The sequence below is a fragment of the Stegastes partitus genome, unplaced genomic scaffold, assembly GCF_000690725.1.
Source record: "Stegastes partitus isolate 25-593 unplaced genomic scaffold, Stegastes_partitus-1.0.2 Scaffold2583, whole genome shotgun sequence".
NCBI classification, from domain to species: domain Eukaryota; kingdom Metazoa; phylum Chordata; class Actinopteri; family Pomacentridae; genus Stegastes; species Stegastes partitus.
This window is the reverse complement of record NW_007580314.1, coordinates 24,203-36,591: the sequence shown is the minus strand read 5'-3', so window position 1 is coordinate 36,591 and position 12,389 is coordinate 24,203. Positions and strand designations below refer to the sequence as shown.

The window sequence follows — 12,389 nt, the reverse complement described above, 5'->3', positions numbered from 1 at the left end:
TTACTTTTTCACTGCTAGATGTGAAGCTGGTTTGTTTTTTTTGATGAAAACAGTCCCCGCGCTACGTTTTAATTACTCTGAATGGCTACAGCAGAGCGTGAGTGCATGTGTGTGTTTATGAAAGGCTTGGAAGTCTATTAAAAAATCTCAAATTTACAGTTGTGTGTGTGTGTTAAAGAGCCGGCTGAATCGTTGCGAGAGTGATTGTTGGCAGGTATAAGTGGAGATCTAATAGAGATTATCTCCCCGGCTCAAGTCAAACATCCACAAGGAATTAAGTCGGAACAAGAGGTTTACATAACACGCTCTTGGTCATTCTCGCGCACACACACACACACGGCGGTTCGAAGGGGAAGTTGAGTGTGTCAGTCGATAATGTGACAGCTTCCTCCCTGGTTCTCCTCTCCTTTTGGTTTCTTTAATCTGCTCGGTCACATGTTCTCCTCTCTGTTGACATTATCTGTCAGCGCACATGGCGGATCAGTCATTTCACATATACTGTAGACGTACTAAGACACAAGCATACAACCACGCATATACACCTACTACACCCTCTAACACGTGTTTGCAGTAGAGAAATTGAGTTTTTCACTTCATGAAGAACTGAGACGTGACATGGTATCGAATCCATTGTGTGTGCAGATGCTTCCTCTGCAGTGTTTCTGTGTGAACGCTATATATTGTTTTCTCGCTCTCTGGTTGGCTGATGAAGCTGCCACCTTGTGTGCATTAGTGTCTAACTTTAAAAGTCAGTTGATTACAGCTCACATCTTCTTAATAATAACATTGTGTTTACATAGCTGATTGCTAAGACGATCGGTGAAATCAGTCAGCCTTCTTTGTTGCTGCTGTTTTGTTGCTGCATGCGCGCTCACTCTCTGTTTAATCTGTAAACACACGGATATAGATTTACAGTAACCCTAAAGTGCTATATAACCTGTGAATTTTTTTTTTATGGCTTTGCTGGGCGTCGCTGGAGCAAACTAAATTAAAACCATCCAACCGGCCTCCGTCAATCAAGCAGCTAGCAATAGCCGATACATTTAATGAGGAGTCTGATCAGTGTTTCCAATACATTACCGTATTCACTGTGGCCGGCCACAACACCACCACTGACCACCGGGTGATAAAGGAAAGCAGAATGCACCGACGACAGACGCTTAATCAATAGCAATAAGAAAGCGGTTTGATAGAACGTCCGCTAGCACACAATGAAAACACTCGTTATTAAAAATAGATCATTAAAAAAGTGATCGATAATTATTGATATCGACTGAAATAAGGCATTCGATCTCTCTCTGTGTCCCATGAAACAACCTGAGAACACTTGGTCCTCTTGGTGCATTTAAAACATGCGCAGGAGGATCGGTTGTTGTTGGCTGTACCCTGCAGAATACAAACTGGAGTTCACCAGGAGTTTACTCTTCTGTTCTATCAGCATGTCAGGTGCTGTGTCACCTTTGGTTTTAAGTGTCTCTGCCAAACCAACGCTGACAAGACGAGATACGCTGCATGAACCGGGTCTTTATTTCCTGTTCTAGGGCAGTGATCCTGGTAAACAACATATAGCTGTTAAGATGAATTTCGGGCCTATCTCCACCCTTGATGCCAGATTACAGTAACTTGAACCTTGGACCGTGCTGCCAACTTCCACACAATTACACACACAACTCCAACTGCCAGTTTAACACACACTTTAAGTGCGTTTTGCGGGTTAATCATTTACTGCGTTGAAATGTGAAGCACTTCGACCAACAAATTAATATTACACCAACTGTCATTAGATCATAAATATTTTCCGTACAATCGCTTCGCCCCAGTAGCAATGTTTGCAGCTCTAATTAACTATTTGTTTGGAGAATATGATCATAACTGGAAAAACTTGACTAAAGTTGTAATAAACTGGAAATGTCCTTCAAGTATGCTATAGAGACGATAGCTACCACTCTAACATAGGAAATTAACTTAACCCACCCGGAAAGAGAAATATTTAGCCATTTTTCAGCCAATGCACCAACTGTATAGTCCTTGTACTGGCATTAAGCACCAATATACTCAATTGTCGTTGTGTAGTTGTCGTTATTATGCTACTTTATAGTTTGCTTGAACTCGCACTGAGCATCTACATATTCTGTGCATAAGCAGTTCTGCTGAGCGTGCTCACTGCTGCCCTTGTGGAGTAGCTGCTGCGTGGACATAAACTTGGACCTGCACGCGGACATCTGCACTCTTGCGGACTTGGGCAGCTGCTGAAAGTTTCAGTGTGGAAAGTAAAACACTGGCCTCAGCCACAGTCTAGACGGTAGCAGACGCACCAATCATGTGTGTGACAAAGAAATTTGTTAAAAATCCCCAGTTTGTGCTCAAAGTGTAAAAGTTCTGTTATTTCTCGTCGGAGGCGCAGTGAGTTCCTTTAAGCGTTGTCCTTTCCCGTGATGTTGTGTCAGCCAATTAGCAGTTGGTGCTTCCAGTGTTTATGCTAAGCTAAGCTAGTTCCATGTTTATTATAGCTTTATAATGAGCATCCAGGCATGAGAGGGCTATCAATCTTCTAATGCGACTCTGGAAAACAATGTGAAAATGCAAAACTATGCACACACACACATGTAATTCCTATCATTTTGTCCTCCACTGTGTGTGTGTGTGTGTGTGTGTTTCTGTGTGTGTGTGTGTGTGTGTGTGGGCTGCGGGCGGTTGCACATGCGGGTTTGTGTTGTAAGTTCACCCTCGCTGATCCATGTGTGTTTATGTTTTGTGAGAGATTTATGATCACTGCAACTATTTTAGATTTGTGTGATTTTTGCGTGTGTGTGTGTTGAGTCCAGCTCAGCCTGTTTTTATTTGCGCTCGGAGACATTTGCTCCGTTGTTTATGTGCGTTTTCGCCGTATTGATGTTGCCTTTCGCCTCATAAACGGTGATGTTTTTCTGTCCTGGTGCGTTTGGGGCCGACTTGGTTTCTCTTTCATGTTTTATTGTTTGCGCCTCTTGTAATTTTTCCATTGATTCAGCATCTTTTTTTTTTTCTCCCCCCCTCTGTAGATCGCACACATTATAAATCACTCTGCACCGGATGGGCAGCTAAGTGGCTGAAATGTGAATGTTAACATACTGGCTCTAATTCGTCAGACAACAGAAATATGAAGCAAGCGAGAGTGAGATCCAAACGATATATAATGAGACGAGCCAGAGACAGAGTTATGGAGCTGTCCCATGCTTCACAGGGGTATTAAGTGTCCCCCTCCTTCTCGTTCTCTAAACACCTTGCCATCTCTCCCATCACGGCCATAAAACAGCTTCAAGTTCTCTTTGTTGGCTGTTGTTTCTCTGTCCTTTAAAGTCTTCTCCTGTCAAGTCTGCCCCTCCTGCGAGCTGATTGGCCGGCTGGGTCGCAGCCAAGCGGCAGCGGGTGGAGACGCACGCCGCCCCTGGCAGCGTCCATGTTGGCGTGCATGTATGAGCGCTCGGGAGGATCGGTTTCCTACATGCCGTCATCATGTGCCATTTGATAGCGGCCGTGATTGGTCACCCGAGACATATTTAGCGGCGGTGATCTTTGCAAAGCGCACACACTGGCGCGTCACAGGAAAAGGAGTGGCGCTCTCCTGATTGTTCGGTTGCCCTTTCATATTTTGCTAATCTTGAGAAAATGAATGGAGGAAGGTGGCAGGGCAGGAGGGAGGCAGGGAGGTGGAAAGTCAATCAGAGAAATGAAGGAAGGAAAGGAGCAAGCGATCGAGGCCCTAATCACAACACATCAACATGCTGTAATTGTTTTAGCGCCTAAATATAGGCCGACCTAATAACTATTGTCGGATCAAAATCACCTCCACACGCAAACAGCAAGACATCTGAAGGTTAGGCTGCAGCCTTGCATTGGGACAATTATGGGAAAGAGCTTGTGCAAGAAGTCTCAAAATCCACCTCTAGCATTCACTAATCCAAACAAAAATCAAAGCGTAAAACTGAAGAGTTGTTTCTTGAGAAATTAAACATCAGCTTGCCCTTTGTTTCCCCTCAAGGTTTGGTGCTGATTAAAGAAACAAGATTCTGTTCTGCTCTGGATTTTTAACATTTTTCTTACCGCTGTGCTTCATTGGTACTCATTGCATTGCTTAGTTTCTCCTCTCCAACAACTGCGGCGTAAAAACAGTGGACAACGTTGGAGATGACGCTAATGAATGTCGTTTCTTTTACCGACATTACTGCAGAAAAGAAGAAACGCATATGAACCGAATGAACATTGATCGGTAGCCGCAGTGCATTTACAGCCTATTACACGTCACGTTTAGTTTTACAGAAGCATTATCCTCCTGCGAATCAATACTCTGTGTTTAATACCAAGCGGACCAGTTGTCGCAGCTGCATTTCTGGGCAGGTTCACGTCAGGTTACGCTGCCGATTCAATGCATAAACAATCAAGCTTAGGCTGGTTAGCTGTTTCCCCTGTTTCCTGTGTTTGTGCTAAGCTGATTAAGCTCTGGAAGTAGCTTCATATACTCTATAGGCACTAGAATTGCATCGACCATTTTACCTAATTTTAAGTGTATTTAAAGAAAATGACTTTAGCATCGACGGAGGAGATTGACTGTAAGTATTGCTAAAGACCAACCTGTACCTAAAAGATCACGGATATAAATTGAATCAGCACCTAATGGCACAGACGCTGCAAAGATTAGCTCCTGTCATGTTTTCTGGCTTGATCTCATGGCGAAGTACGATATTTATCACTGACATTGCGCTTAAATGATATAATTTAGACTACAAGATGAAAGAAATGTGCTGTGAGTCAGATACTAGTCAGATCCTGGTGTGTAACATCATAGTTTGAAGATCCTGCAAAAGCCCTTATCCTGCTTTTGAGAGTCTAATCTACAAACTACAGTGCCTTACTAGAAATCGGAAGACTTTAAGAGGACATAATGATTCCCTGAAACAATAATAAGAAGTCTGATGTGGCAGACAAACTGTTTTGTTCATCTGGCCATCGGTTCCTGCCGATAAGATGGGAGATGTTTAATCCAGCAGATGCAAATGCAGCATTGTCTATGCAGCTGCAAATCTATTTCCATCCTTGGTACTTACCAAAATAGTAAATTTGCTTGATGCGGTGGTATCTGCTCAGAAAGCTGGATGCTGGACTCGTGTGCAAAACAACCATGTAGAAGCCAAATCTTGAGCACAATAACAAAATATACACTTTAATTTGTCAAGGTAAATGCTTATTTTGTCTGTTTCTGAGCTGTATTTCCAGCTACCACACATTTTAATCCCACGAAACACAATCTTCTGAGCTGATTTGATGTTTTTAGAATTGATTTCAATGCAAAATGTGTCGTAGCATGGAATGTCTTCATGACACCAGGATTCAGAGTTCATTATTATCCTTGGACACAACAGTTGGTCTGTTCAATAATTCTTCTCATGTTTTCTGTCATATCACATCATCTGCATCTGCTGTTTGCCCAGCTGCCACGGAGCTGCAGATGTTCGAGTTTTTTTTCTGAGCTCTTCGAGGATTTCTTGTTCACATTGGCTGAAAAGTTGAGGTTTTAAGCCAACAGCGGAAAACAGTCGAGGGAAACACTCTGATCATAAAGTGCACTTAGCAGAATCTTTACACTAGTTTACATTCTGGCTAACCAAATAAATGGATCTCATTTCCACCAGACTATATTATTCCCCGTGTTCTGGCAGCGGTACATCAGATTAGTGCTTCTGTAATTGTTTCTGTGTCATTTTCTTAAAAGGCTCGATAGATCAGAACGCACTGCGGCAAAACACAGTCAATTCTGAGTAAAGGGCGCGACTTTCCGAGCAGGAAAAGCTGTGCTGTCAGCTACCTGCCCAGGTAATTCACAGACCAGTGCGTCAAGTTCACAAGAAAAAAGGTGCGGGAGTGCATTCTGGGAGATGTAGGAAATGTGGGGGAAAGTTCCTCGGTCTGGGAAAAAAAAAACAAAACAGTAAATTAAAGTAAATTATAGCACTTTATCACAACATGACTCCTGGAAAACTCTCACCCAGACTCATTTGGAGCAGTAATGAGCCTGCAGCTGAGTGTGCAGTGATGAATAGAGCGAGCTGTGTTTGGGCTTAGAGATGAATGGAGCGCCGCGGCTGCCATTACTAGCTAAATATTACACACCGAAACACACAGATACACAAACCGAGCAGACGGCCGGAATATGTTAGGAATGCGCTCTCAGAGATGACCGACCTTCACACGGACACACGCACCACGTCATGCGCTCGGCTACACAACTATGTGCCAAAACACACACTTTTCACCCCCCACGCGCGCGCTTTTGCCCCGATCACATGCTGACACACTCGGTGAAACATTTGCTCGCGAAGAACCGCTTCTGTGTAATGCGACTTTGCAAGGCTTTTTCCACACACACACACACACACACCTACACACTCACACATACACACCCCGTCTTGCTCAACAGGTCAGGATGTTTCACAAGTCGGGACCTGCAAATCGAGGATATGCCTGTGTGCCTTACAAGTCTTCTGAGTGTGTGTTTTACATTACTAGCCGGCAATAAAACGTTAAAAAGACGCGTACACAGGCTCGCAGACAAAGTTGTAGTCTCATTACTGCGGTCTCCAAGGAGTCACTATGGCGATGGCAGAATGAAACCATGGCCTGTGGGAGAGGAGGCGTGTGTGCAGGAGTGTGTGTGTGTGTGTGTGCGTCGGTGTGTCCTACAGACCCAGAAGTGGTTTATTCCCCCAGGAAGTTAGCTATTCTCCACAGGCCAATCAGAGGACAAAGTTTGAGACAGAGTTTAATCCAATTGGTCCAACACTTCTGACCTTTATTGCTCGCGACCAATCTCGGGGGAGCAGACAGCCTGCAGGGCCGGAGTGAAATAATGAAAAAGGAATGAGGAAGGCGTGAGTTTCTACACTTTGAGGAGGGATAGTGACTTGATGTCTTTGTTGTTGTTGTTTTTTTTTTTTGGGCTGGAAAATAGAGCAAAGAGGGGAGAAAAAAAAGGAGACAAATCAGACCTAAAAAGAAGATTCAAGACAAATTGTGAAATATAAATATGTCACAGCAAAGCCAGCTGAGGAGATAAAGAGTGACATAGATGAAGCAGAAGAGGGAATGAGTGTGGGGCTAAACAAATATTTACTCAGGAGGATGCACGTATCCTCCGCTGTGTTTATAGCTCGGTTTATGACCACCCTCCTGTCCGGCCTCTCATTTTTGTCTCACCTCTCTCAACAACCGTGTCCTCCGGGTTAAAGGTGCCGCTAGTCCTTTCTTAGTACAAGATTGTTCTCTCGTTTATTTGCATGCGTGCCGCAAACATGCAAATATGCTGTGAAAATACCTCTTAAGTGTCCTCGTGCAGATTCCTCGGCTGTGTCTCTCCTTGTCTTTGTGTCTCACACGGAGTTCGTATGTTGTGTTCTGTGTCTACAGAAGCAGAGAAGTCTGATAAAAGATAAATAAAAGAGGACTTAATGGAAGCAGGAGAGAGGCCAGACGGAGCACAAGCTTTTAGCCTGAGGAATTAATTTCTTTATTCAAGTTTTCTGCTTTTTCCCATCCACCCATCCAAAAGCAGACGTTTGTTCTGTACGCAGTTCGGCTCACGGCTTCTTACATAAGAAGGAAACAGCAGTAAATAATATACAACAGTTGGAGTACATCTAGTCACTTTTTTGGTGACAGTTATGAGTCTTTATTTCATGTAAACAAGTTGAGAACAAGTGCAGTCAGAACACAGTTGATCATTTCACAGACTTCCCACCTGCCTTTCCAATCACGTGACGAATGTATACACTTTTATTTTAACTCTCTGAACCTCAAAACCTGCTGGTAGGTTCAAAAGGCAAGCTTAAAACTGTGATGTTTTCTCATATCTCTTTGTTCTGCATGTTTCATTTTAAAAAAATCACCAAAAATAAATCGTTTGTTCTACTTACATCCCGTAAAAAGCAAAAAATTCTGTGTTCCCTAACGCAACTGAAAACAGTGGCACTTGCAAAAATGTTAAATGACACCATTAAAAAAAAGTAAGTAAATAGTCAAAGAAATTCAGCTCTCACTTGTTCCTTTTGTATGATTTATGACGTTATAAATGTGTCTTGCTGCACAGAATGTGGGAGCAGAAGCAGAAAATGTGCAGAAACTTGTTGGAGTTTAATGGCTCATGTTTTACTGGTGCCACATACAGAGAGAGTCCTTTTTAAAAAAAAAAGTTTTCTCCCATTTTACACTCACAAATAAAATGAAAGTGCGTAGGACTCGATATGTGTCACCGTCACCACTGTGTATTTTAATTAGCACAAAGTACATTTGAGGCTGCTGAGGGGGGAATGAATGGCTGAGGACAGGAATTCATAGATATCCATGCAGGACATGTTGAGACATTTAACTTAAAACCATGACACTAAAGTATAAAGTCAGCCACCAAACGCCTACAATACTTTGTTACCTCAGTAGATGAATTACAATCATTTGTCATGACACTGATCCTTCCACGTTTCTCTTTCTTTTAGGAGGTCGAGTGTCTGGACATCAGCACCATCAGGGACACCAGAACGGGAAAGTACGCCAAACAGCCAAAGGTGGGTAAATGTGTGTTTGCGTGGGAAGAAAGAAGCCGTCACCTCCTGCTGTCGATAACGTTTGTCCTCAGTGATGCTCGAGTGTCACCGAAAGATGCGGCGGGTGCGAGCGTTTCCTTCCTTCGGCTGACGTCGCAAAGGTGACGGAGCGTTAATGAGGCGGCTGACAGATGGACCGTCAGACAGGAACTGATAGAACGTTGGCGAGGAAGTCGTTGTGCAAGAGCGCGGAGATGGCAGCCCGAAACCAAAACAGTTCAAACATATGGACGTGTTGACACAGTTCAAGCGCGAGGACGAATACGGCAAAAATAAAAGATTGTTTGCTGTGCTGAGTCGGTCGACATGCAGCTGTGCTTTTTATATGATCGCTTCAAACGCGGTCTGTCACTGAAAAGACAACATGTCGTTATGCAACAAAAGCTGCTTGTTTTAGATTACAGTAAGTGCATCTGTCAGCGCCACTAGTTTTTTGTTTGATTTGAGATCGCTGCCTCCACCCAGTGTCCTGTGGTCACAGCATTAAAACTATTTTACAGCTGCTATCATCGGGGTTTTTATGTGCTATGAGTTACGGCTAGAGGATGTGCAAAAGGAATCGCATTATTCTGACGAGAATTTTTGCATTTCTTGTCCACAAAAATGATATTTGCTGCAGTGTGTGCCAAACTAGCATGAGAATATAATCAGTTTTCAACAAATTGCAGCTCCTGTGGTTTAAATATTGTCCTTACTGCGATTATGATTGCTTGCTCTGTGAAGCATTTTAGCATCTTTTCGCGTGTTGTTTCTGATACATAGCGAACAACTTCCCCGGTTTGACTCATTCTCACTCTATAGACCAGACTGAAGCTAAAACAGCAGTGAAAGTTTGCCATATATTCATCAGACAGGCAGAAAAATGACTTCAGATTAATGCTGGATTTGCAAATACGCAACAAGTTTTGCCTTTTGATCTTTACGGGATGATTATATATCAGATTGTGTTTCCAGCTTCTTGGTTAATGGCAGCTAATGCAGGGTTTTAGAGTTGAACGGCAACATTTACATCCAGATGCAGCGCTTCTGTCAGTCTGGAAATATCACAGAACACACCGAGAACACTTGGTAGAAAGTAGCTCCAAAGAAAAGCGAGGTCTGTGAGTTATCTTTCGGAGCATGGACGCCTTCTCTGGAAGGCTGTTGAGCTCCTGCTGCTCCAAAATGCTGCTTCGGCGGCATAATTCTTCATAAACAGCCCTTCTGGCTAATTCACTTAATCGAAAATGAAAGAGAGCCATGATGGAGAAAGATAATAATTGACAGAAAGACATTGAGTGTCAGAGAGAGAGCTGGCGGTACGGAGACTAAAAAGGAGGAAAGAGTCGGTCGGTTAATTAGATCAGAGCGCTGCACCGCATGCATCACATTTACTGTTCTCAGGAGACGGACGCATGGGCGAGAGTGTTCACTCGCCCGCTCGGCGCTCGAACCGGTGTTGAGTTCATTATCTGTCACGCATAATGAAACATCCTGAAAAGGTCCGAATGTGTGTGTGTGTCAGGAGCCGAAGGTGCGGGACGTGCTCGGCTTCGGGAAGGAAAACGTGGAGGGGAAGCTGGTAACCGTCGTCCATGGCAACGACCTGGTCAACATCTCCTTCCTTAACTTCCAGGCCATGCAGGAGGACACGGCGAAGGTAACCATGGAAACCGCCATCCTATAATCCACTCAAATTACTTAAATTTTCCGATGCTATTCCTTCCTTCCTTCCTTCCTTATGTCCGGCCCGGTGGACTCTCTCTCTCCGTGGGCCATATGCTGATTACTCACTTTACGATGTTGACATGAAGCCATGTGCATGTTTAGGAGTTGTAAAGAGGGATTATTTCCTGAGAGCGTGTGTGTGTGTGTTTTACATTGTATATAAGAACTGTTTCACTTAGTTTTGACGTTAGACGAAGAGTCAAACAAGCCTGTTTAATCCTCTCGCTCTTATCTGTGTGTTTCCAGATTTGGACAGATGAGCTGTTCACGTTGGCCACAAACATACTCTCCCAAAACGCATCACGGAACACCTTCCTTATCAAAGCGTAAGACTTCAACTCTACATCTTGACATTATGCAGATTTTACATTGTTCTTTTATTTAAAAAAAAAAAAAAACACACTTCTTTCTCTCTGTGTGTCTCAGGTACACAAAGTTAAAGCTCCAAGTGAATCAGGACAGCAAGATTCCAGTAAAGAAGTGAGTAACACCCTCACCGACCACTTTTTCAACTCCAGACAGAGTTCTGAACGCGAGTGCTCTCCACTTCTTCTTTCTTTTCCTCTTCTCTGTCTCTCTTCCACTTTCTCTCTCTCGTCTCTCCTTCAGTTAAGCTCCAGTTTATCTCTCTTCAGTTGTTTTGGTTGGCTGTTTTTGTGGAGAACAGTGAACTTAGCATGACGTGTACCTCTTTGCTTCTGTCTTTCAGTATTCTCAAGATGTTTTCCGATAAAAAGAGAGTGGAGACGGCTCTGGAGCAGTGTGGCCTCGTCAATAACAGGGTAATCATTGAATGAAAATCAATCACCGATCACAGGGCTGTTCAAGTGTGGGCACTGGATTGGTTCATGCATAACAACGGCCAGAACACAGTCAGAACTCTGGCTCTTCCCCTGGGGTGCTGCATACAGTTGCATTCTTTGCATGCCATTGAAACGTATAGAAGGCAACAAAAAGGGCTGCAGGCCTGCAGACGACAGGCCTTAATATGTGGTCATTTACATTTGAATTAGCTGTCATTGTCAAATGCCAGTTTTAGGTAAGCTTTTTTGTTTGGACTAAACAAGCTAAGCTACCTGGCTGCTGGTGGTAGCATCATTATTTAGCATTTAGCCATGACAGGGATATATATATATATATATATGTAACTTTCAGCAACAAGCCAAACAAACATATTTTCCAAAATGACCTTTAGCCTCATGTTGCCCCCTGAGATAAGCATTAGCTAGCAAGTTAGCAGAGAAATGGTGCGCTATAAGTAGTCAATAGATTGTTTAAATGATTAGCTGACTAAACATTTTAAATAATTTCCTGAATTTAATGAAGTTGGATAAAAAGATGGAATGGAATAGCTAAAACAACAACAACAGTTAGCATAAGCTAGATAAAATAATGAACAACAGGTAACTTAGCTAATTAGAATAATGGCTAAACAGTTGAGACAGTTAACTAAAATAAAGAATAAAAAGTTACCATAGCTAAAATACTGGATAAACAGTGACACAGTTAATTAAAACAGGGCTAAACAGCTAACGCAGCTAAAATAATTAGTAAACAGTTGTCGAGTAAAGTAAAGATAATGGCTAAACACGTGACATCATTAGCTGAAATGACGGATGAACAGTTACTGTAACTAAAACGTTGGATAAACAGTTGACATGAGTAACGAAGATAATGGATAAACAGTTAACGCAGCTAAAAACGATGGATAAACAGTTAGCCGAAAGTAATGGATGTACTGTTACCTCAGCTGAATACAGTGAATAAGCAGTTGGAATACTTAATAAGACTAATGAATAAACAGCTACAACCATTAGATCAAACTAAGAGATGAAGGATGTAGCTTCTGCCAGTAGCGCTGTACCAATTCCACTTTAATGTAGTGCTAGCTAATGCTATGTTTTAATGAAATGTAAACTGTTGCAGTAGATGTAAAAATCTTTTTTTTGCTCCTTGTAGTTTAGTTTAATAGTTGAAACAGTTTGGAGTCGTAGTATTTTTCCCTTTTTTTGCTTCCCAGGAGAGCATCTGTTGGTAAAATACTAAAAATAT

General features: G+C 42.7%; 1 protein-coding gene across 2 annotated transcripts in view; it reads left to right on the top strand.

Moving 5' to 3' along the window:
• The window catches only part of plcb3 (phospholipase C, beta 3 (phosphatidylinositol-specific)), a 56,713-nt gene that overhangs the window by 24,031 nt on the left and 20,293 nt on the right, over positions 1–12,389 (top strand). For both annotated transcript variants that reach the window (XM_008305679.1, XM_008305678.1), the window contains exons 3-7: positions 8,523–8,591; positions 10,135–10,269; positions 10,584–10,663; positions 10,764–10,817; positions 11,047–11,119. In XM_008305679.1, coding sequence (XP_008303901.1) covers positions 8,523–8,591; positions 10,135–10,269; positions 10,584–10,663; positions 10,764–10,817; positions 11,047–11,119 — 411 coding nt within the window. The remainder of the gene's footprint in view (positions 1–8,522; positions 8,592–10,134; positions 10,270–10,583; positions 10,664–10,763; positions 10,818–11,046; positions 11,120–12,389) is intronic.